We start from the raw sequence: 24281 nt of genomic DNA, 5'->3' as shown, positions 1-24281 counted from the left end.
CATCTCAGGGACTGAGCAAGCAGCAGGAGGTCTCTTGGTGATGCCGTGGCAGGCTCAGTGATGCCCCAAGTCCCATGTCATATTTGCTTCCCTCCTTTCCTGTCCCGCTGCCACTTCCCGCTCCTCTGGCTGCCCTGGGATCGCACTGAGGCTACAGCATTGAGGCTTTGCTTCCGTCCCAGTGTTAGGGAGGACCAGAGAACAAGGCACTAAACCTGTTTCTAGAGGACCCCCTCTCAGGGTCAGTTTTCCATGCCCCTCCCAGTGGGAAATGCTATTTTAAAGAATTTCTTCTTTGGTGGGGTGGAAACCAAGCCGCGGCACACTTCTCATCAGGCCGTCCGTCCATCCGCTCTAAGATCATCTCTCCAGAACAACAGGCTGAATGAAACCCCAGCTCTTTGGTAATAACAGAAAGAGAGCGCTGTGCATTTATTGAACAACATGTAACACAAACTCAGGTGCCATCCCCTACGTCAGCGATGGGCTTTGACACCTGTTCGGTACAGTATCCCTTTCTAGGCCTGTGAGTGATCCCCAGCCCTCCCTCCCAGGAAAGGAAAAGGGCAGCTTTGTCAGCCTGACTTCCCTCCCCTCTTTCTAACAATAGCTGGTCACACAATGACCAGGCATTATCATACAAAAGTTCCTTTACAAAAAGCACCAATTGGCATACATATACAAGTATATACAAAAAAATCACATTTAAAAAATGTACAAAATATTCCATTTTGCACCAACGTAGAAAAGTGTCCTGTGTGGTTGTTTCAAGCACATTTCCAATTCTGGTTCAGTGGCTGCTGGACACAGCAGTGGGGGTCCTACTGTTAGTCCCTGCTCTCTGAGTGGAGAGAAGACACACCTTCGCATTGTCCCTCCAGGGGCCCTGACCTCTCCCTCCCTGGGCCTGTCACCAAGGCGGCTGCGCCCCTCCCCACCCTCCCCAGCATCTCTGCATCCAGAAGGTCTCTCCCTCATCCAGTTCCTTACTGGTGTCCTGCAAGAAAAAGACAAAGAAACACAAGGTGAGACAGGGCACAGGGGGATCCAGGGTTTACCAAACTCCAGTGACAAAATTATCAGACTCCAATTCCTTCCGGGCCTCTGCCTTCTTAAAGAAAAATAGAATTTAGTCGTCAAAACACGATGGATTGCAGATCCAACACAAAACTCCGAAAGAGTATCCTGTATTTTTCAACTGGATTGGAATTTAGTTCCAATAGTAACTTGGCTTGAAAAATCCTATTAGCAAACATGTGCTAATCAGCAAACACGTCCTTTCTATGCGCCACTATGTTAAATGATCACATCTACTCTTCACCAGAACCTTTTGAGGTCAGTAGTATCACTCCCGAGTGCACAGATAGGTAGCCTGAGACTCTGAAAAGTTGTGAGCAGCCCAAGATTATACCATTCGTTTTTGGGAAAGCTGCCATTCAGAACCCAGGCACTTAACCAGCTCTGCGGCCCAAAGAGTTTTCTAAATGACTTGCGGGAGGGCACGTGGGTGATCAGATGCTCCCAGGAGCGGGCAGAGGACCAGACTGAGTGGCAGTGGTGGGCGGAGCAAACTGGCAGAGGGGGCGGTCCCTACCCAGCGCCCGCTCTCTGGGATTGGTGGGGCGGGTGGGGGCAAGCATTGTTAGCTCTTCCCAAATTTTTACAAGAAGGTAGAGGTCCAGATTCTTAGTTGAAAGTTCCTTAAAACAAAACAAAGCAAAAAACAGGGGCGCCTGGTTAAGCCTCCAACTCTTGATTTTGGCTCACGTCACAGTCTCAGGGTCGTGAGACTGGGCATGGAGCCTGCTTGGGATCCTCTTTCTCCCTTTCCTCTCTCCTCTCTCTCTCTCTCTTAAAAAACAAAAAACCTCTCCCCCATCTCCTAATTTTTTAAATGTTGGCCACTAATTTTTAAAAATTTAAACATTGTGCTGGCCAGACAAAAGTTAGCGGGCCTAGCCTGGCTCATAACTCCCTTGTCTTTTACGTTTTTTATGTTACACTGTATTGCTTTCCACTCAGGAAGATCATTTAGAGAGCTTTCTATTGTGAATAATTTTGGGGGTTTTTTTTGTTTGTTTGTTTTTTGGTTTTTGGTTTTTTTTCTCTCAGGATAAAGAGAACAGGACTTTACCCTCAGAAGGGATAAAACACATATCAGGGCCATCACTACATACTGGCCTCATCCCCGGGGTCCAGCATAGGACTTTGCATACAGTCAGGATTTCGTGGTGTTGAATGACTGAACGAACAAACAAACGATGAATTTCTTACCTTCTTCCTTTCTCTCTGTGGACTCTTCCCCTTCCTGATCTTCTTCTTCTTCAATGAACTCTTCCTCTTCCTCATCTGTGTGTGACAAAGAACCACTGTATTAGGATGGGGCCAGCTCCTCAGAAGAGCTTCTCGAAGGGGCACCAGGCTGGAGACAGCACTTATCCAAACCCCTGCTGACCCCCAGTTGAGACCCCATGGCCATGTGGTGACATGAGTGGTTCCGGAGGTGACAAGCTTGCCGAACCTAAGCTACACGGAGACCCACTTCCTCCTCCCCCTGGCATCCTCCTTCCTTCTCACACCCCTCCAAAGGAGGGAGGTTCAGCACACCTCTGTTCTAGTAGCAACAGCAGCTCCTATCGCTTGACCTGCCAGTGTCCAGAGGGGACTTTGGGGGGAGCACGCTTTGTGCTTCTGCAGGCCTCCCATTTAGACAGAGACACACCACCTGAGGAGACCCGACTCCCTGGGTCTCAGGGATCAGAGTCCTTGTCTTGCAGGAATTTGCCCAGTCTTTGAAATATGCTTGCCTAGCACTCCTTGTCCAGTTTTCCTCATTCCACAGCCTACAAAGGGGTGGCTGGGGGTGGGGGATGCTCCTGGGCCATCTCCTTGATAGTTCTTTGAAACTGAGCCCCAGACAGACAGGCGGCGACCTATGTCCTCACCTTCCCATCCCGGGACATCGCCGTCAAGCTCCACTAACAGGGAATGTGTCTGTTCTCCACCCCCACCCTCTCCCAAGCCACTTCCTTAATGCTTTGGGGCCCTGCGGGAATCACCAGAGAGCAGGGCATTTGTCAAGAGTGTGTAGGGAGAGGTTTGAAAGAGTTCATGCCTCCAAAACATCAGTCCAGTTTCCAGCTACATAGCCGGGACCTGTGCATAACCCAGTGGGTTTTGTTGTTGTTGTTGAATTATTATCACAATTAAGTGCTCTTAGCAGCATCTGCGAGCACTTACTATGTGCCAAATGTTGTGCCAAGCATCGTGTGTGTGCGCGGGCACACACGCGCACGCCAAACGCATTACACGCATCGTCTCATAGACTCCTCCCTAGGGTGTTGGGAGTCAAATCCCTTGGTGGAGTCTGCTTGGGCTACTTACTCGCTGTGTGGCCTCCAGCAAATTACTGACCCTCTCTTAGCTTTATTTCCTTAACTACAAAATGGAGACAACAATAGAAACTATCTCATTAAGTTAAATGACAGAATTTAACGAGTGGGGTATTTTGGAATTCTGAGTATAGCTTCAACATCAGATTCTGAAAGCCTGTGTGGGACGGGCCAGCTCTGTCTTTCCCAGTGGGTCATTGGAGCATCGCCTCTCAAATCAGTACAACACTTGGCAAAATTGGATCCGCTCTCTCTTTCTAAATAGCTACCTTGCAACTGTGTGACCTTGGGCAAATCATTAAATCTTTGCTCTTCATCTGGTTTCCTCATTTCCCCTTATTACTTTCTCCTAATTATTGTTATGGTTATGTTGTTATAATTATTATAGGTACTCTGTGGTAGAGTAATTACAAACAGAAATGAGGACATAATAACAGGTAAATTAAGGTGCCCAAGTATCAAAGATGGTAGGATTAAGAAGCGGAAGCTAAGCCCAGCCTTATAACTACTTTTTATCTAGTACTCCCTGCATCGCTATCTTATCTGTTGCAAGAGCACCCTGGTGTGGTCACGACGAGTAGGCCCACGTTTTAACTTAATTTTTAAAGTTAGAAAATGCAGTTCAGGGGCGACTGGCAGATGCAGGCAGAGGAGCGCATGACTCTTGATCTCAGGGTCATGACTTTGAGCCCCATGGTGGGTGGAGAGATTACTTAAAATAAATAAGAATTTAAAAAGAAAAAGAAAATGCAGCTCAGAGAAGGAGAGGGGCTCACCAAAGGTCACACAGATAACAAGTAGCAGAACGAATATTTGAACTTAATCTGCCTGACTCCAGTTGCCGTGTGCCTCCCAGCAGCAGGTCCATCTGTAATTGACTGAGCGATAACTATGTGCCAGGTGCTGTGCTAGGCTCTGGGCTCTTGAAGAACTTGGCTGTCGGAGTTTGGCTGTTTACTAGTGTACCTGCGTCCAGGTGGGGCTCAATGGAAGGGAAGCAGATTACCAGGGGTGAAATAGACATGTTATTGGGGAAATATTATTAATATTATAATATAATATATATATATAATATAATATAATATTATAATATTATGTTATATATTATAATAATATTATTATATTATGTTATATATTATAATAATATTATAATATTATTTTACTATATATTATATTAATATTATAATTAATATAATTAGTGTTATCAGGGAAATAGACATGTGGCACTGCCACCTCCTTTACCTGTCCCAAAGTCGATGGCCCTAAGGGTGTCTGCTATGTGATCCAAGTCCAAAGTAAAGTAGTCCATGTTTTCAAAGCCCTGTTCTGTCTTCCCCAGCTGGCAACCCTTGGAAGCTTCCACAATGCTGTGGGGGTGGGAGAGAGAGAAAGGAGGGGCAGGGTGAGAGAAGGGGGTGTCTTAGCTCCAGTTCACATCAGTGCATGTAGCTACGCCCACACCTAGGCTTTGCACCTAGAGGCTCCCCTGGAGGGTGGGGTATTTCTCTCTCACAAAAGGCAGGGGATGCAAAGGCCAGGAAAGCTAGACTGCTGAGACTTTCCCAGCCGACCTCATGCACAGGGGGAGGCCCACTGGACAGAGATCAGAGGCCCTGGTGGGGCCTTGGATCATAGTCCTGGAGAGATACTGACCTTTTGATGAGTTGCTTAGCACTCTGTTGGGGGAAAGAGAGAGAGAGCGAAGGGTTAGGAATACAGAAGAAGTGGCCCCAAGAAATCAGCAAAAACAGTGACTGGGCCACAGGTGGGCCCTTGGTGCCATTCCGCAGCCTCAGTGGGACCTGCTCCCTGCCCTGACTTGAACAGCACTTGGGTTTTTTCCTTCTGTTCATGGTCTGCATGGGTTTTGGTCATCACTCTAGGACCTTTCCTTGGTCATGGCAGGAAGCTTGGATTTTCAGAGTATCATTCTAAACACTCTTAAACCCCCAAGTCTCCAAGATGAGAGTCATACCCTAATCACCTTTTTATGCCCAATGTCTAGCCCAAACCCCGGTCCACAGTATGTGCTTGGAAATTTTTATTGAGCTGTGAAATCTTATCGTTGATCCTTTTCTGTGCTCCCCCAACAAGCTTTTCTAGGGCAGGGCTGTGTCTCGTTCATCTCTGTTGTCTCTGCTTCTGTGGTTGACCCATAGAATGTTCTCGATGAACAGTCTACATGGACACTGTATTTCGCAGTTTACAAATACGAGGATGTTTCACAAACATCCTCGTATTTGATCCTCACAAAATGGGTTAAGAGGAAAGAAGGTAGGAATCATTGTGCGCCCATTTTACAGACGAGGACACTGAGGCTTAGCACCTTAAATGGCTTTCCCAGGAGCACATGGGTGACCAGTGACAGAGCATGACTTGCCCTTTAGTCAGACCCGTTGGTTGAAGTGACCGCCCACACCCTTCTGTTCCGCTCACCAAGAGGAATATGGCCCCACCAGGCTCGTCCAGGGACTGGATGGCCGTCTCCACCAGCTTAGTGGACTTGTCCAGCTGTTCCCGGTACTGCTGGATGAGAGCCTCGATGAAGCTGAGCTTCTCCTCCTGCTCCCGTGTGATCCGCTGTAGCAGCTCGCTCTTCTTCTCGTCCAAGATGGCGTACAGTACGTCAAACTTCTGGCTCAGCTCTTCCTTCACCTGGTGACTGTTCTCCTGGGGACAGAATTCTCGGAGTCGCACCTTGTGGGGTCCTCCTCCCTATTCCGGGCACTTCCTTCCTGGGATGGGTGTGCTAGGAATCAGAGGTCTGAAGCTGGGAGAGATCTATGTCCCCATTTTGCAGAAGACAAAATGAAGGCTTAGCAAAAAGAAAGCACTTGCTGAGGTCTCATAGCTTCTTAGCACACCAATAACGTTTGGAGGCTGGTGTCATGGAGAAAGCTAGCCCCTTCGTCAAAAATAGAGACTCCAGGGTCAGATGGGATGATCTACTCGGGGCCCTCTATGTGCGCCCAAGTCACTCTCTTCCTCCCCACAACCCCATTTTAGGATCATGACTGGATTCAGGAAGCTCTGCCTCAGTTGGTCCTAGCAGGGCCTCTTCTAGTGGCCTCCTCATTGAGGCTCCCTTCTCTCCAACACAGATGCTACCTCTTAGTTTGCTTACCTGTAAAATAGGAATAGTAATAGTATCTCATCAGACTAGGGGCCTCTATTACCCTCTCTCAGACTGGGAGCATCTCATGAGTAGTAGCAATGCACCCCTCTTTCCCTTGAAGCCTCCCTTCACACAACTCTTCGTCCACCAGGAGTAGGATGATCCTTCCCCCCATCTCCTCTCCAGCTCCCCCACCTCAAGTGGAGATGGAAAATCACAGCTGCTTTTGCAGAGATAGAAAATTTTCTTTCTGCTTCTATAGTCTTGCTACTCACAGTGTGGGCCATGGACCCACAAGCTGGGCAACACCCCAGGAGTTTGTTAGAAATGCAGAACCTCATGCCTCTCTCCAGACCTACTGAATCAGAACTTGAATTTTAACAGGATCCCAGGGTGATCTGAACCACTTTTAAGTTTGAGAAGCTTTAGTCTACGACACATTGAAGACAACACTCTGGAAACTATTAATGCTGAAGAAATACTGAGAATTATTGCTGGGATGCTCCCTGAGGTCAGGGATCAGGTCTGTCTTGGTCACCACCCCATCCCCAGCGCCTTTGGCAGGGCCCGGCCCACAGCTGTGCTCCAGAAGCCTTTGGTGAATGAGTGGTTGAATGGAACAGTTGGTCCCCACCCCACCAACCCCGCTTGAACACCCCAGCCTCTAGGCCCCAACCAGCAGCCACTACCCCCAGGTGAACCTTGACCTCAGAAACCAGGTTGCCCCGAGAGGCTTCAGACCCCCAGACAGAACTCCTTTCCCCCTCACCTTGGTCACTCGACAGGAGTCTTCCAGCTGAGTGATGATGGTCTGCACGCGGTCGTTCCCTGCCACCAGCATGGAGATACAGTTACTCAGCTCAGTCTAGTGGCAGGAGGGGTGGGGTGGGGGATCAGGAGAGGAGAGACAGAAATAGTCTCAGAGCCTGTCTTCTCGGGGGTGGCACCCGCCCTCCCCTCTCTGCCAGAAAAAGCCTCTTTCTGAGCTGCCGCTCGGGGCCAGAGCAGAGAACATCAGAGAGATACTGCATCCCTGATGTTATAGATGAGGCCCAGAAAAGGGGACATGACCAAAATACAACAGCAATGTACTGTCAGAGGAGGGGTCTGTTTCTAGGAAAGAAGGGACGCAGAAAAGAAATAGAGTTGGAAAGTTCTAGAAGAGAGAGATCAAGAGAAGAGTGGGAGGCAAGGAAGAAGTGTCCAGAAAGAGGGGCCACAGCTTAGTGCATGGGAAGGATGATGGGACTCCCGCAGGCCTGGGGGCCCCGGTGGGGGGTGGGGGTGGGTTCTGGGTCACTTTCTGCCACAGGAGAGGTAATCAGCACAGCACAGAGGTATCTGGGACCCGAAGCACCCTGGGATTTAGAAGTCGTGGCCTGAGAGGACCCTGGTGGCCTGACCCAGGGGTCTGGTCGCTCCCCTGTGACCACACCCAGGTGCTCTCAAGTGGCTCTAAGTATAACCCATGAGCTCAGCCACCTCCTCCTGTGGCCTGGGAAGTCCCTCCACAGGGACTATTCCTGAAAGTCCGGCTCAGCAGATCGACAGGGATCAAATCCACATCCTGAATCCTCCAGCCATGCCCCGCAGGCCCAGGCTGGGGGTGGAGGCCACCCTGGCCAGTACCTTCTGTCCCTGGAAGACACTCTGCAGCGGGGCCACCTCGCAGGCCTTGTGAGCCCCAAACACCTTGCACATGGAGCACGTGGGCATCTCACACGTGAGGCAGTAGATGTTGATTTTCTCGTCCTCGTGCTCCTTGCACATGGGGTGGCTGCCCTTCTGCAGGGGCCGACTGCAGTGGAGAAGAAGCGCAAGTCAGATGGGGGAGGCCCTGTCTCCTCCCCAGCTCCAGTGCCCCCTCACCCCCGATCTAGGGCCTGAGCTCTCAGTGACTGGCTGTCTCCAGTCCTCTTCATTTTCTGGAGACCCAGAAACAAGAAAGCCAGTGACACCAAGGCTGTCCTCATGTCCTGGGACTCTGATGTTGGTGGTGGGCCTTAGGCCCCGCCAGTGCTGAACATGGGAAAGGCTGTAGAATCCCAGGGTTGGAACTGGACAGAAAGGTGAACTGACTTGCCCAAGGTCACCCATCCGGTCAGGGCAGGGGAGACAAGAGTGCACTTGCTCTAATTATAGCCCCTGTAGCTCTTGGTGACTGCAGACTGGACTCTGAGCGTGGCCTCACTAAATTCTATATTTAATCCACCAGACTGTAACGGCCATCAGAGCAAGGAGACTTGCCTCTCCTCATCTCTGCAGCGTGAAGTGCATGGCGTGGAGGCGGGCGTGACTCGGGGCAGGTGGCGAGAACACATCTGTAAGCACGTCGGGAGGGTGGCCCCAGGTTCAGCAAAGGAAGCCATGTGTGGGTCCCAAGTCACACAGGCAGAACACGGGCAGCCCAGGGATGGCTAACAGCTCAGCCTAAACCTCAACTTAAAGTCCAGAAAGGTTTTTCCTTCCCAAACACACATTCTTCAAATGCTTTTCTCCCTCGGTGGTGTTCTCTCCTTTGGGACTCTGGCATATTATTTGTGTTTCTCTTGGGGCATCAGTTTCTTCCCATCTGAGGCTCAGTTTTGGGGTCTCAGTCCTACCTCCCCAGCTAGACTATACGCTCATTTAGAGCCAACCCCGTGTCTACACTGCCGCTGCTTTCCCACCCCCTAACACAGCGAGTATCTCACAAATGTCAGCTGATGACTATCCCCCACCCATGGCAATGCCTCACCTCTGAACAGCCATGCACAACTGGTCACACCCCAGGCATTATTATCTCCCCCATTCTTAAATAAGTTCCTTTCCAGACTTACCTTCCTTTCATCCTTTAGCCCAGGGCCCCCCATCCTGGCAGGGGTCTCCCTTTGCCACCTGGCTCTACCCCCACCCTCTGAACCCTCTCTGAGCCTCCATTTCTTCATTGGAGAACGAGGGTAAGAATGCTGCATGGATTACCATCAGAATTAAACCAGGGTCACGCACTGAAAATGCTTAGTATGATGGGTACACACAGGAGGTCCTCCACAAATATTTGATACGTTTAACATTTCCCATCAAAACCCTATTTGAGAGTCACAAAAACAAACCCCACCGTCCTCTTCTGCAGACAGGGAAAATGACTCACCCAAGTTCCCACAGTGCCTTAGTAGCAGTCAGACTCGCCAATGGTTCGCCCAGTCAGGGCTTTTTCTCACTAAGATTGGACTGTCCCCTGTGCTTGGGAAGGACACTGCCTGCAGGCAGCCACTGAGTGACGGTTTGGGACCAAAAGGCCTGAGGGCAGCAGCCTGGAAGATTTGTCGGAGCTGTTTCCGGCCACTTCTCTTCCCAGCTGGGAAAGCTTGGGCAATTGACATCATCTCTTTAAGCCTCAGCTTCCTCATCCGTGAAATGGGGCTGATGAAAGTCATGCCTGATCCACAGGATTGTGGTGGGGCAGCAAGAGGAAGCTTCCCCAGGGCCCGCAGTGATAGCGGTCACCTTCGCCATAGAGAGACCGGCTGTGTTCTCTCTGGGCATTTTTCTTTGCTTGTCGCGGCCACTAAGCTGGCCCTAGTGCATCCCTCTCCCTGTCACATCTCGCCCTTCCCCTGGTTCCTGTCTCAGTCTCTGCTAGGAGGGCAGCCTAATGTCTGGGCTCTTCCTATTCCCTGAGTGACACTGAGAGCCAGGGCCAGGGGATAGAGATGAGCCTCCGCTCTACTCGAGGAAGAGGGAGATGGCTCTCTAGACTGGAGAGTCTAGCTCTTCCAGCCAGGGTTCTGGACCCCAGGCAGATGGGAAGGAGCCTGGGAGAGCTGGGCACAGACCGGCTGGGGAGGAAGGTTGGGCTCCTGGCGGCCAGGTGGACTGACCTGGAGCACTCCTGCTTGTAGATATCAATGATGTTCTCCACCAGCAGATTCCTCTGCAGGCCGTACACTCCGTGACGATCCATGATCACCTCGTGGCGGCAGGAGGGGCAGCGGAAACGGCCTCCAGACATGGACACGGAGCCAACCCGGTTGGTCCAGAAGGGATTTGCAGCCTGCAGGTGACAAGGACAGAGGTGAAGCCTGGGACAATCTCTGATTGTCCTTCTTCCTGCTCCCCCCAACCATTCTTGTCAAACCATTTGACCTGGAGCTCCCCACCCTGAGATGAGAGCCAGCCACTCACAGCGGGGAGCACCTAAGAAACAGCTAAGCGAGTCTGGGATCAGCAGACCTAGGTTCAAGTCACGGTCATCTTCTGAATGACTTTGGACAAGCAACCTTCTCGCTCCAAGCCTCCAACCCATTCATGCAAGGGGCATGATTATTAGACCCAGCTGGGAAGGCTGCTAATTTAAAGATCAAACTGTGAGAGAACATTTTGTAAAGTGCTTCTGGGAACCTTGAGTCCTGCCTCTTCTCATTCCCTTGTGAAGCACATGGATTCCCTCCAGCCCCATATTATATGGAACCGGCCTCGAGAAGGAAGACGCCTCTACTGCCCAGTGTCTCCTGGCCACCTTCCTCCTCCTAAAGCTCTGGGCCCCCTGCCACCAGAGAGCTGGCTCCAACCCCTGGGGTCTGGTTTCTCTCTCCTCTCCGCCTGCCTCTCCCACTTATCGCTTGAGGCATTTGACTCCTGATTGGAGAGTCAACTGCAGGCTCAGGGCAGCGGTGGGGGAGCTGGGGGCAGGGTGGGGACGGGAAACACGCGTCATGGAGAAGGAATGGGGCAGCCAGAGCTGCCCCCGAGCCTCCTTCAGCCCCTAGGTCTCCTCTGGGACTTTCTCTGTCTGGGAGAAAGCCAGCCCTTGTTTAGAAGCCCTTGACTAAGAGAGAATGGCTTTCCACGACAGGAATGGTGAGCCGCCACCTGGGGCCCGGGACTTGGCCCCGCCCGGAACTGACCTGGAAGATGTCATTGGCACACTTCCGGCAGAGATTGTGTTGACAAGGCAAGATGACCACTGGCTTGGTAAACATCTCAAGGCAGATAGGACAGATCAGCTGCTTCTCCAGGTTCTCCATGGGGTTCCCATCCTGGATCAGGCTTGATTTATAATCCATATTGTCGGGAGCTGTGGGGGTTCACCTGGCTGCCTCCTTCACCTGCTTTACTCTACGCAGACCTGGGGTCTTGCCTTTGTCACAAAATACCCACACAGAGCCTCTTTGCCTTCTTCTCCTGGCGCCCGAATTCTGTCTTGGTCTGAGGCCCCTCTGATATTTATAGCCGGGTCCCGGTCACATGAGCCCCAAGAGGGGACCAGCTGAGCATTCCGATGCCAAGTGGCTGGCTGGGGCTTGAGTTTCCTCCAGGCCTGAAAGACCGGCCCTCTCAAATCACATGGAGGGATGAGCAATCGCTGTTCTCCCGGGAGGAGGGTCGTAAACAAGAACAGCCTGTTCGTGGGCGGGCGTGGGGGGAGGAAAGGCTACCAGAGTTTCCTCCAGAGACTAGTCTCCCAGACCAGGCAGGTAAGCTAGCAAGGGGACCCAAAGAGTGGGGCCACTGAGATTTGCAGGATTAATCGCCAGAGATCCCTCACTGCCCTCAACCTCCTCCTCTAAAGTAACCGAGTAGCTCCCGAGAAGAGGGGTCAGGGCAGCCCTTCTCTCTGAGCCCATCCCTGAGCACAGAATATTGCTGGACATCTTGAGACCCCACCCCAGCGAGCCCATCCCTCCTGCATCCATTGGCCACTAACTTCACTCTAATGTTGAAAGGGCTTCCTTGAGACATAGTCCAGTGCCCTTGTGGGGACCCTGAGGTCCAGAGAAGGAAAGGAACTTATTCACAGTCATTTAGTAAGTCAGTGGCAAAGCCAGGAATCTTTTTCATTCATCAGACATTTCTCTGAGTACTAACTATATATCAGGCACCAGAGTGACAGCTAAATGAGTAATCCTTCTCCCTGCCCCGAGAATCTCACAGCCCAGGGAGGGAGGCAAACAGAAATTGCTATCATGGGTGCCGTGAAGCCCTACCTGGACACTTAGAGGTTATCCAGATGTTCCCCTTTGCTCTCTGCACAAATTTAAATTTTTCTCTACGTTATTCTGGACACCTTCTGTGTTGGCAGGTAGAAATTATTAGAGTAAATTAAAGATTTTATTTATTTATTTATTTATTTGACAGACAGAGATCACAAGTAGGCAGAAAGGCAGGCAAAGAGAGAGAGGGAGAAGCAGGCTCCCCGCTGAGCAGAGAGCCCAATGCGGGGCTCGATCCCAGGACCCTGAGATCATGACCTGAGCCGAAGGCAGAGGCTTAATCCACTGAGCCACCCAGGCGCCCCCCAATGGCTATTTTTAAGGTAGAATCTCACACAAAGTGATATAGGGCCAGCCAGTGGCAGGTGCTGGGGCAAGAGTGGGGGCAGTGACAGTGGGCCTCAAGGATGAGCCTAAGATACCATAGAACATACAGGAATGTCCAGGGTCTCACGAAAGAAGGGTGGTAGGAGAGGAGGTTGGATCCCCTCCACCTGAAGAAAAGTTGATGGTTAGAGCCCTGAGAGAAGACATAGAGGAGCCAACTGTGGGGTGAGGGGAAGAAGTGGGAGGGAGAACCAGTCACAGAAAGAGGAGGAGGCCCAGAGGACAAGAGGCTAGGGAATTTTTTTTTTACAATTTTATTTTTTAGTAATCTCTATACCCAATGAGGGGCTTGAACTCACAACCCCAAGATCAAGAGTCCCATGCTCCACCAACTAAGCCAGCCTGGCACCCCATGAGACTGCGGAACTTTAAGGAAGGGGTGGTCCCCACCAAAATGTTAATGGCTAGTTTTTGCTGAGCACTTACTTAGTGCCAGGCACGATGCTAAGCGCTTCGTAAGTGTTATTTCATTTTATTACCCCAACAGCCAGCAACGTAAGACCTGTTCCATCCCGATTCCACAGATGAGGAAACTGCAGTACAGAGCATAACATAGCTGCCATGAAGTAACACAGCTTTCAAGAAATGGCTCTAGGACATGAACGCAGGCATGCTTGACTCAGGAGCACAAGCTCCCTTTGTTATTTATTTATTTATTTACTTACTTACTTATTTTTAGAGAGAGTGCACATGTTTGAGCAGAGGAAGGGGCAGAGGAAGAAGGAGAGAGAGAGAAAAAACCAGATTCCTCGCTGAGTGCGGAGCCCAATGGGATGTGGGGCTTGATCCCACGACCCTGAGATCATGATCTGAGCCAAAATCAAAAGTCAAAAGCTCTACCCACTGAACCATGCAAGTGTCCCCCAACCCCACCCCAAGCTCCTTCTATCTTTCTTCTCTATCTACTGAACTGCAGGTCAACACTGCCAGGCCAGCTACGGGTTGGAAGATGGGGAGGGTTGGAAAGAGGCCATCCCTTCTTCCTTGCTCACATCTCAGTTTTGTTCAGATATCAGACAGCACTGTTCTCCGGGAAGGTGGACCTCTCCAAGGCTACGGGAGACTAAGGCTTAAACCTATCATGCTAATCCCATTCTCCTTTGCCTTGGTGATATAGCTATGGCCTAGGAGACCCAAAAGGCTCGAGGAAGTGGGGGAAGGATAAAGTGAAGGGCAAAAGGAAAGCTTCATTCTTGCCTTTGAATGGGGCTGTGAGAGGGTGGGGCAGCTAGCTTACAGCCAAGATGGGAGACAAGTCTGAGGGACACATCCACTCCCTGAAAACAACAAGAAGGTTCTGTAGAAAGCACAGGGAACATTGATGCCATCACTGTGCTGCCAATTTACCCATCCCTGGAACTGCCCCCCACCTGACTATTTAAGATCTGAGATAACAAATGTGATCGTAGTGGAATTACTCTGTTACTTGCAGCAGAGAACATTGTGTGTACATTCAAGGCTCTACCTCCCATATGCCAACAATTCTCACATCTCTTGTTCCAGTTCAGACCTCTCTTTTCCTTAAGTTGAAGATTTGTTGGAGATCTCTACTGGGATGTCCCAACAGCCCCTCGACTCCTCATACCCCCCAAACAGACCACACCATCTTTCCCCACACCTAGCTCTTCCTTGCATTTTCCTTGTCTCGTGTCTCAGTGAACACCACCACCATTCACCCATTTATTTGCACAGACCAAAAAGCTGAGAGCTGGCTTAGGGCTCCCCATCCCCTCATTGCACACCTGGTCAATCTCTGCATCAAGCATGGGCCCATCTTTGCTTCCCACCTGTCATCTACCATCATCTGTTTGTGAGTCTGATTCTCCCTCTGGACCTTGAAGACTTTGAAGGTAAAGGCTGCCTCTGTTGATTCTGTACCCCCAGTACCTGGCACACAGTAGGCACTCAACAAATACTTCTTAAATGAGTGGGGAGTGAATGAGTGAGTTCAGTAAAGGAGCAACAGGGTCACTGTCAGACTAGGGAAAGATTAAGGTACTTGAGCAAGTTTTTTCGGCGGACACGTTGGAGAGAAAGTACTGGAAGATTGGGAGGGGAGGGATGGAGTAAATGATCCAGCCTCAGAAAGGAGGACACTCTGTGTCTTAAGTTGGGAGGACAGAAAAGAGAAGATGGAGGTGAGAATCAAATGCTGGGAAGGGGAGAGAAAAGTGGTCCTATGATGATCTCAGACAAGAATGAGTTGAGGCCAACTTCTGAGGCTTAGCAGGGGGGATCGGAGCATTAGTGGGCAGACCAGCCAGTGCAGGCCCGCAGGAGGAAGTCCCCTAGAGAGGGCTGAAAGGGCTGTGCGAGGGCAGAGGAGCCTTGCTGGTGTTTCATAACCATAGTTTTCTATTTGCGAGCGGCCATTCACATGGTTCCGTTGACTTTGTCCAGGACATTTGGCAGTCCAGGTGCAAAAGTCACGCAAATGGACAGTGGGATCCACTCCAGCCTGGGCCTGGGCCAGGCCAGCGCTGCTGAAAGTCAAGAGGTGAGGAAGGGGAATTCCCACGTGGGCCATGCTGGGCATCAAAACATGTCTTGTCACTTAATCCTCCCAACAGCTCTGCAAGGGTGTTATTATGATCTCTGTTTTATTTCCCAGGAGGAAACAAGGCTAAGAGAGTTAATTGGTCAAAGTCACAGAGCCACAAGTGGCAGCGCAGAGCTGGATTTCACATCTAAGACGGATTGACTTCTTACCCGGTGCTCCTCATGCTGAAGCATTTACTGAGTGTTTCTTGCGTGCTGGGCATTGTGTTAAGTCCTTCCCGTCCGTCCTCTCTTTTTCAGTCCTCAAAATAACTCAGTGAGGCACAGATCATGATTTTCCCTGTTTTGCAGCTGAGCAAGGAGGCTCAGAGAGGTTAAGTCACTTGGCAAAGTACCCCAGCCAGTGAGTGGCAGAGCCAGGATCAAAACCAAGATGTTACAAACTAGTATCATTACCAGTTGCTGGAACATACTGGAAAGCTATGGGCTGACAGATGAAGAGACAAACAAGGAGTATCAGTGTTGGTCTGATTCCGAGCTTTCGACTACTATGTTTTACTGTCTCCCTCTTTGCATGTCTCCTTGCTTATTTATTTATTTTTAAGCTTTAATTTATTTATTTGAAAGAGAGAAAGTGAGTGAGAGAGAGAGAAAAAGCATGAGCAGGGGAAGGAGCAGACGGAGAGGGAGAAGCAGACTCCCCTCTGAGTAAGGAGCCGGACATGGGGCTCAATCCAAGGACCCTGGGATCATGACCTGAGCCGAAGACAGATGCCCAATCCACTGAGCCACCCAGGTGCTCCAATTTTTACCGTTTATTAATGAAAATTTCAAACCCACAGAAGTAGAGAGAAGAGTATAATCAACTCATGTAACCAAATCCAGTTTCATCTGCTACCAACAGTTCCCAATCTTACTTCATCTACACCCACACACACTTCTTTTGTCTGAAACATTTTTTTAAAGATTCTTTTATTTATTTGACAGAGAGATAGAGTGTCACCAAGCACAAGTGGGGTGAGGGGCAGAGAGAGAAGGAGAAGCAGACACCCCGCTGAGCAACTTCCTGCTACGTGGGGCTCGATCCCAGGACTCTGGGATCATGACCTGAGCTGAAGGCAGACTCTTAACCGACTGAGCCCTGAGTCTAATATATTTTAAAGCAAATCTTAGACATCAAGTAATTTCATCCATAAATACTTGAGTAAGCATTTCTAACCTATAAGGATTTTTTTTTGTACATAATCACAATGCCATTATCATATCTAACAAAAATAACAAGAATTTCTTGATATTATCTAGTTTCCAAGCCATTTTCAGAGGACACAGATTGCCTCAAATGTCTTCTTACAGTTCATTTGTACAAATGAGATCCAAATAAGGTCTTACACATGGCATTTTGGTGATTTTGTCTCACTGATCACTTTTAATCTATAGTAATTGCCTTCCCTCCCATTCTTCTGTGCCATTGACTTGTCAGGAAATGATTCAGGGTATTATGATTCTCATTTGGACTTATTAGGAACTGAAGTCCAGAGAAGTCAAGTGACTTGCAGAATATCACCTAGCTAAGAGATAGACTTCATTTGGGACTGCCCCAAAGTCTGTTACCCATGGGAGGAGGTACCCATGGAAACCCAAGGGGTTCCCAGCTGGGTAGGGGTTAGGCAAGGCAGTGGGGGGGGATGGTCTGGACCTAACAAGGAAAAAGAGAGTTGGAAGGTAATAATAATTAAAACACTATTATTTTTGATTGATGGCTTGCAAGTGGCTGGACATCTACTAAGAGCTTCATGGCACTATTTCATTCAGGCCTCACATCAGTAGGTCATACTTATGCCCATTTTGCAGATAAGGAAACAGGCACGGACTGGCATATGGAGTTGCACCAAGTCCCACGACTAGTGTAGGCAGAGCTGAAAGTGGCCAGCTTAACTCCAAATTCTATGCTGTTTTTGATTGTTACCAGAGAGGGGACTTTTGGAAACCTGAGATTTTGAGGTTGGTTGGAGAAAACCTTGCCAGAGACCAGCAATGTGATGCCCAACAGCCACACCCACCTTCAGTTTCTTGTTTGCCAAAGGCAGCAACCATGAAGAAATGCTCCTTGAGAGTCCCTCCATGTCCTCAGTGGCTGGATTCTTGGAGGAGCTCTTCCAGGGATGGATGACTGGCTGACGCAGGCCTGGGGGCGGTGATGCTGGAGAGGAAAGTACCCGCCATCTCCGCATAGCTTGGGGCTTGCTTAAATATTTCCTTGGTACATTGTGGATCGGATGCCCTCCACGTGTGTGTTGTTCTCGCCCCTGACCCCATGACCTCCCCAGGAGGATGGGGGCGGCCCTGCCTCTTCCTGTGGATTTCCCCTCAGGCCTCCGTGGTGCCTGAGCACCCTCAGATGAGGGTGGGGGGAGGACAAAATCTATTTTTCTTACAGCTTGAGATCTCTGTCACATGCTTCAGGGTCATCTTCAACAAAGAATCATCCCAAATCACAAGATCTAATCGGTAGGTACTTAATCCAGAGGCTAAAGACAGACCAGCTGGCAGAGGCAGGTCAGTGGGGTCTGGGGTATGATGCAGTACCCCAGGTGCAATGCCCACTGGGCCTGGCCCACATGCCATGGAAGGGGACCAGAGTGTTCTGGGCTCTCAACACTCAGGGCCCCAAACATCTCTTCCACTGGCCTCGGGTCCAGAACTCCGTTGTGGGCAGTTATGAGAGCTCTGAGCCATGGATGGCCTTTAGAGAGAAGGACTGCCCGAGGGGATATGAGACACCTAGAGGATCTGGAGGGGATTCTGCACTGATGATCCCAAAATAAAGTATGGAAAGCACTTCATGCACTGTGAGAAGCAATCGTCCCTCATTATAAGGTCTTTGAGAGCAGAGCAACTACAAAGAGGCCGCCCAGGCACCGGCAGATCTGAGTTCTATCACCTTGAGTGAATTGCATAACCCCTGTGTCTCAGTTGCTCAACTGTAAAATGAGAGTTGGGTCAAGTAATGATATCTCCAGTCTTTTAAGCCCAAGAGTCTAGAATTCTGGGTGACTGTCTGCCCCCAACATTCTATGGGTTGAAAATCAATGGCACAGAGGTAGGAGTCCATTTGCCCAGCATGTGGCACATACTTGGCGCATGACAGACACTTGAAAAACACTGTTGCTAATATTTTCACAGTCAGGGGAATAATATGGGCTGGCATTTACTGAATGGTTTCTATGAATAACCCCATGGTCTGTGTATTATTTATTGCCGCAGAACAGAATTTCCCCAAACGTAGCAGCTTACAAAGATAGTAAACATTGATTATCTCAAGTAGTTTCTGTGGGTTGGGAATTCAAGAGCAGCTAAGCTGGGTGCTCCTGGCTCGGTGCGTCTAAGGACCTGGTAGTAAGGACGCTGGCTGGGGCTGCAGTGCAGTTTATCTCAAGACCTGCGTGGAGCTGGAGGATCCACTTCCAAGATGGCTGACTCACGTGGTTGGCAAGTTGGCGAGAAGCCTCCATTCCTTAGCATGAGAACCTCTCCACAGGGTTGTTTGAGCATCCTCAGAGCATGGTGGCTGACTTCCCCAGACAGAGCGATCCAGAAGAGCAAACGGCCTTTTATGACCTAGCCCCAGACACAACACACTATCATTTCCATCATATTCTACTGGTCAGGCAGACCAACCACAACAGAGTGTAGGAGGAGACCACACAGGGCACGAATACCAAGAGGCAAGAATTATTGGGAACCATCTTGGAGGCTATCGTGGTCTGCTCTTCGTGTTTTATAGCTATTAATTTATTTATTAATTCATGAAGTTGATACTATTATCATTCCCATGTTATAGAAAAGGAAACGGAGTCACGGAGAGATTTAGGTAATTTGCCTAAGGGTTGTACTTCTAGGAAATGGCTTGGGGCATTGTTGTGGATTTAATGTCCCTGTCTCTCCAAAATTCGTATATTGAAGTGCGGACGCCCATTGTGATGGTATTTGGAGATGGGGCCTTTGGGCGGTATGGATGAGTGCCCTTAGGGACACAAGGGAGGCTGCTCCCTATCTCTCTCCTCACACTCACGTCCCGAGGAAAGGCCATGTAAGCATGCAGCAAGCTGGCAGCCTTCTAGAAGCCAAGAGAAGAGGCCTCAGAATGGAGACCACCTTGCCCACACCTCCTTCTAGGACCCCCAGAACTGTGAGAAATAAATCACTGTGTGTAAGCCCCTCAGCCCATGGTATTTTGTTATGGCAACCTGAGCAGACCAAAACAGGATTCGAACTCAGAGGCATGGGCTTCTCAGCCCTTGCTCTCAAACTTTCCCTCCCTCTACTGCCCAGTTAATACTGGCCATGACTTGCTCTGTTCCCTGCCTGGCCCCGACGCTGTGCAGAGAGACACTCCTCTGACAGATGGCGCTGGGAAGACTGGCAAGGGGACTGGAGGAACTTGTGGCAAACTCAAGGTCTAGGGCTCAGTGCTGGCCCAGATGATCTGGCACTTATATCCTCAGAGAGACAGTCCTGGGGGCCAGCTGCCCACCCAACCTGGCCCACTGCTCCCCCTGACACCAGCGTGAACCTGGGGTTTGCCACACACACCCTCAGGGCAATCCAGATCATAAACAGTAAGCGGGAGGAAAACAAACTATATTTAAACCAGCAGTTGCTCCATAAACAAAGCTAAAAGACAAGTGACGGTCGGGAACAGTAGAAACACTTGGGAACACCAAGTGTCAATGCTCATAATACGTTAAAGTTTTAGAAACAAGCAAAGGGTACAAAAAGGCAATTCACAAAACAGTAAGTGCCAATGCCTCCTCCCCCAAAACAAAAAACAAACAAGAGGCTTATCCTCACTAATTTTTAAAATCTCCCTAAAACCACAATAAAATCTGATTTTTCCTCTATCAGATTAGCAAAAAACTCTTAAAAATTAATAATATACAAGTTTGGTGGACATGAAGGGCAATGGATACTGGCACTACCCTTGACCTTGGGGGCGGGTGTACAGTTTTACAAAATCAAAATGTGGAGTATGTACACATGTGACTGAGCAGTTATATTCTGAGGCATCTGTCTTATCCAAAAACTAGAAAGATAACAACCAAAAGATATATTTAGCTGTAGCTAGACAGAGAGATAGGAAACCAGCTATATAGATCCATTTAAATACAAAGATGTTTTTTGCAATCTGGCTTAGAGTAGCAAAACTTTGGAAACAACCCAACGTCCTCAATGAAACAAATAAAAAAATTGTTGTCTGGTCATATAATGAAGACTGCACAGAGGCAAGAGTGAACAATTATTGCCATGGGCAACGACGTAGATGAATCTCAAAGACTGCTGAGCAAAAGAGCACATACATAATGGTTCTGTCTGTATAAAGTTCCAAAAGCCCAAACTAATCTAAGCTGGTACAAATCAAGATTGTGCAGCCCTTGGTCTGGGGTGGAGAGGGTGGGGAGTGGGGAGGGGGTGTGTAAGCCAGAAGCCAGGCTCTGGATGTTTTGGTCAAGGTCTGGTTCTTGATCTGCATGTGTGTTATTCAAGCACACCTCCCTTTGTGAGGGTGCTTTGAACTGTACGCTTGTGGACTGTGCCCTTTTCTAAATGCATATTATACTTAAAGGAAAAGTTTATTTAAAAATAAAACAAAGCAGGGGCACCCAGGTGGCTCAGTCGGTTAAGTGTCCGGCTCTTGATTTTGGCTCCTGTCATGATCTCAGGGTTGTGAAATCGAGCCCGGTGTTGGGCTCTGGGCTGGGCATAGGGCCTGCCTAAGATTCTCTCCCCTCCCCACCACCAAAAAAAGATTCTCTTTCTCTCTTTCCCTCTGCCCCTCCCCCCTCTCTCCCTCTCTAAAAAAACAAAACAAAAAAACAAAGCATATTTCATGTATGCATATGTAAGTGTTCCTCTAATTTAAAAAATGACATTGAGCTTTCTGTAGTGAATACCAATATGAAAAGACGTTAGCAATGTATTGTTAGCAACAAGAAGAAAAACAGATGCCATTTGTATGTACTCTGATTCTTTTTGGTTAAAATTATATATATGTTTACGTAAATATACTTATATATGAGAAATATTGTACAGGCATAGAAATGGCTGGAAAGAGATCCTCCTGTTAAAAAGTCACTGTTCCTGTGACGTTTTAGGTTTTTAGGTCTCAAAGAGCAGAGGCTTCTTACTGAGGCCCTCTGAGGAGGCCCAGCAGGAAATCAGGGCTGGAGCTGAGTGACCTGGGCCCTCACCTCTGTCAGAGCTGGGCCCTGGCCAGCAGGCCAGAGAGGACTTAGAAGTAGGTTTCTGGAAGCACAGTAAGAGGTGGGCAGCCTGGGACCCCTGGAACAGTCAGGTCAAGGCCTGGGAGAAGGCATGTAAGAGCTCCTGCTGGGCAGGGGGAGGACAGGAGAACCAGCCCTGCCCAAGGGGCCCTAGTGGTGGTGGGGGAGGGGAAGAAAGGAGGAGACCCCATTTAATCATCACAGCCCTAGGAAGGATGTATGATTATCTCCATTTGTAGATCAGGACGCCAAGGTTAAGTACCTTGCCAAAGGCCACTCAAGTAGAAAATGGAATGGCCAGGCCCTGAACCCAAATCTGTCTGAACCTGGAGTTAGAGGCTGTGCACAGGGCTGGGGAGGGAGGCGCCCAAGATAGCGGAGATGAGCTGACTGCTTTCAGCAAAGACTCAGAAACCCAGCCCACAGGTCTTTGCAGGGGTCATCTATTAGGAATTACAAAAGCGGGTCCTGTCCAGTGCCTGCAGCCATGCCACCCACCTGGGGTCAGAGCTCAACCACTAAATCTGGCCCCAGGGGCTGCCGTGTTAACTCAGCCCTAATAACCTCCAGCTCTGGCTGCCAGCAGCCTAGAGGCTGGCTCCACCCAAAATAGATCCCAGGTGTGAGAGCGTGGTCAGTCCACTGTACCCCTGCCCGCAGCCACCCGGTGACCTCCCATTGCCGCTTCTACCCCCTCATTCCTCTGCCCCTACTCTTGGGAAGAAACAAGTTTGGGGCAGTGGGCAGTGGTAACTAAAACAGCCTAGGTCTTGGATTCAAGTCCCTGAAGTCTGAATCCAATGTCACCTGCCTAGTTGAGTAGCTTAGAACAAGGTATTTACGGATTGCTGGGGGTAAGGGATGGGGGACAGCAGCCAGTGGTTGGGAGCCTTGTACGTAGCAGTTTTATTCAGTCCTTAGGACTGCAAGAGGTAGGTATTAGTATCTCCATTTTACAGATTAAAAAAACTGAGACTCAGAGGAGAAGCCATTTGCCCAAGGTTACCCACAGCTTTGGCTCTGGAACCAAGGAAGACCTAGATTTTGAGCCTGGTTCCGCTACTTGGTGGTCCTGGGCAAGTTACTTGACCTCTCTGAGCCTCAATTGCCTCATTTATAAAAATGATATTAAATTAATATCCAACTTGTAAAATTATTGTAAGGATTTTAAAAAGTAATGTTAAAAAAATTAAAAATAAAAAGTAATGTTAAAACTCTAAGCATGGTATTCGGTACAGAGACGGTCCTCTGTCAACATTATTATGATGACCAATGCAAGGTTTCATTCTCCAAGAGTTCCACTACTCTAAGACTAGGGAAAGTTTTTAACCTTCCCAGATCAATCCAAGAGGTCTTCCTGAGAGAAGCAGCATTTCTGTCCTAGTTTACCCTGAGACCATTAAGTTCACTGGGCGTGAGTGTGGCTGTGGTGGGGCTGGGGCTGGGGGTATTTGGGAGAGGGTAGAACAGCTGAGGTAGAGAGAATTGCCTCCATGTGGTGTGTGGGGGTCAGATCAGGTCTAAACATGGGCAGGCCACCAGACCTCATTCTCGGAGGATGTCCCAACAGCCTGCTTGGGCACCTTGGATGATAAACAGGTTGTCACCCTCCGAGCCCCAAATGAAACTGATAAATGCTGGCAGAGCTGAAGGGAAGAGTGGAGGCCCTTCTATAAATACTCCTGACTCAAGTTCAGTGTCCTGTTGAAAGAGCCTCTTTGTTTATGACTCTGTCACCCTGGGGAGGCGTTCCAGCCCAGGGAGGAAAGTCTCGGCCCCCCTGAGGTCTTAAACCACCCAGTTTGCTCTCCTGGGACGGATATGGGTCTGTGGCTTAGTGTCCAGTCCCTTTCTGGATTTGGGAAATCGTTCACCTCTGAGCCTTCTTTTCTTTTCTTTTCTTTTTTAATTTTCTGTTTATTTTAAAGAGAGAGAGTGGGGGAAGGGCAGAGGGAGAGGGAGAGAGAGAATCTCAAGCAGACTCCCTGCTGAGCATGGAGCCTAACAACACGGGGCTCAATCCCACGACCCCACGATCATGTCCCAAGCTGAAACCAAGAGTCAGATGCCCAATCAACTGAGCCACTCAGGGGCCCCCACCTCTGGCCCTGCTGTCACCTAGGAAATGAAATATGTCTCTCTACTTTAACCAGATGGGCTGTTGGGCAGGATCATCTAGTGGTTGGGCACACAGGGTTTCGTTTTGTTTTAATTATTTATTTTTTGTTAATTTAAGCTCAATTAATTAACATATAATGTATTAGTTTAAGAGGTGGAGGTCAGTGATTCACCAGTCTTATAGAATACCGAGTGCTCATTACATCACGTGCTCTCCTTAATGTCCATCACCCAGTTACCCTATCCCCCCACTCTCCTCCCCTTCAGCCACCTTCAGTTTATTTCCTATGATTAAGAGTCTCTTATGGGGGGCGCCTCGGTGGCTCACTCAGTTAAGCATCTGCCTTCAGCTCAGGTCTTGATCTGAGGGTCCTAAGATTGGGCCCCACGTCAGGCTCTTTGGTTGGCTATGAACCTGCTTCTCTCTCTCCCTCTGCCTGCTGCTCCACCTGCTGTGCTCTCCCTCTCTCCCTGTTAAAAAAAAAAAAAAAAAAAAAAAAAAAAAAAAAAAAAAAAA

General features: G+C 49.3%; 1 protein-coding gene across 1 annotated transcript; it reads right to left on the bottom strand.

Moving 5' to 3' along the window:
• Positions 1 to 405: 405 nt before the first annotated feature.
• On the bottom strand, positions 406 to 11769 carry LOC111154792 (tripartite motif containing 63). Its single transcript, XM_022514706.1, has 9 exons — positions 11394 to 11769; positions 10368 to 10540; positions 8137 to 8305; positions 7277 to 7372; positions 5829 to 6062; positions 5046 to 5068; positions 4635 to 4759; positions 2275 to 2349; positions 406 to 997 (listed from the first exon to the last, which is right to left on the bottom strand). The coding sequence occupies exons 1-9, from the start codon at positions 11550 to 11552 to the stop codon at positions 987 to 989; spliced, it is 1065 nt and encodes a 354-aa protein (XP_022370414.1). The 5' UTR covers positions 11553 to 11769; the 3' UTR covers positions 406 to 986.
• Between the last annotated feature and the right edge of the window lie 12512 nt (positions 11770 to 24281).

Source organism: Enhydra lutris, unplaced genomic scaffold (genome assembly GCF_002288905.1).
Source record: "Enhydra lutris kenyoni isolate GAN:26980312 unplaced genomic scaffold, ASM228890v2 scaffoldscaffold38, whole genome shotgun sequence".
Taxonomy (NCBI): Eukaryota; Metazoa; Chordata; class Mammalia; order Carnivora; family Mustelidae; genus Enhydra; species Enhydra lutris.
The sequence above is the reverse complement of the archived record's forward strand: the minus strand, read 5'-3'. Positions and strand labels throughout refer to the sequence as shown.

What these genes read in the sequence shown, in the direction of transcription:
- LOC111154792 (XM_022514706.1), bottom strand. Translation starts at nt 11,552, where the DNA reads ATGGATTATAAATCAAGCCTGATCCAGGATGGGAACCCCATGGAGAAC. An exon ending in GTGTCTTCCAGGGACAGAAG is followed by an intron (nt 7,373 to 8,136) that starts GTACTGGCCAGG and finishes TCCTGCCACTAG; the next exon opens with ACTGAGCTGAGTAACTGTAT. An exon ending in GTGGGGCCATATTCCTCTTG is followed by an intron (nt 5,069 to 5,828) that starts GTGAGCGGAACA and finishes TTCCCCCAACAG; the next exon opens with AGTGCTAAGCAACTCATCAA.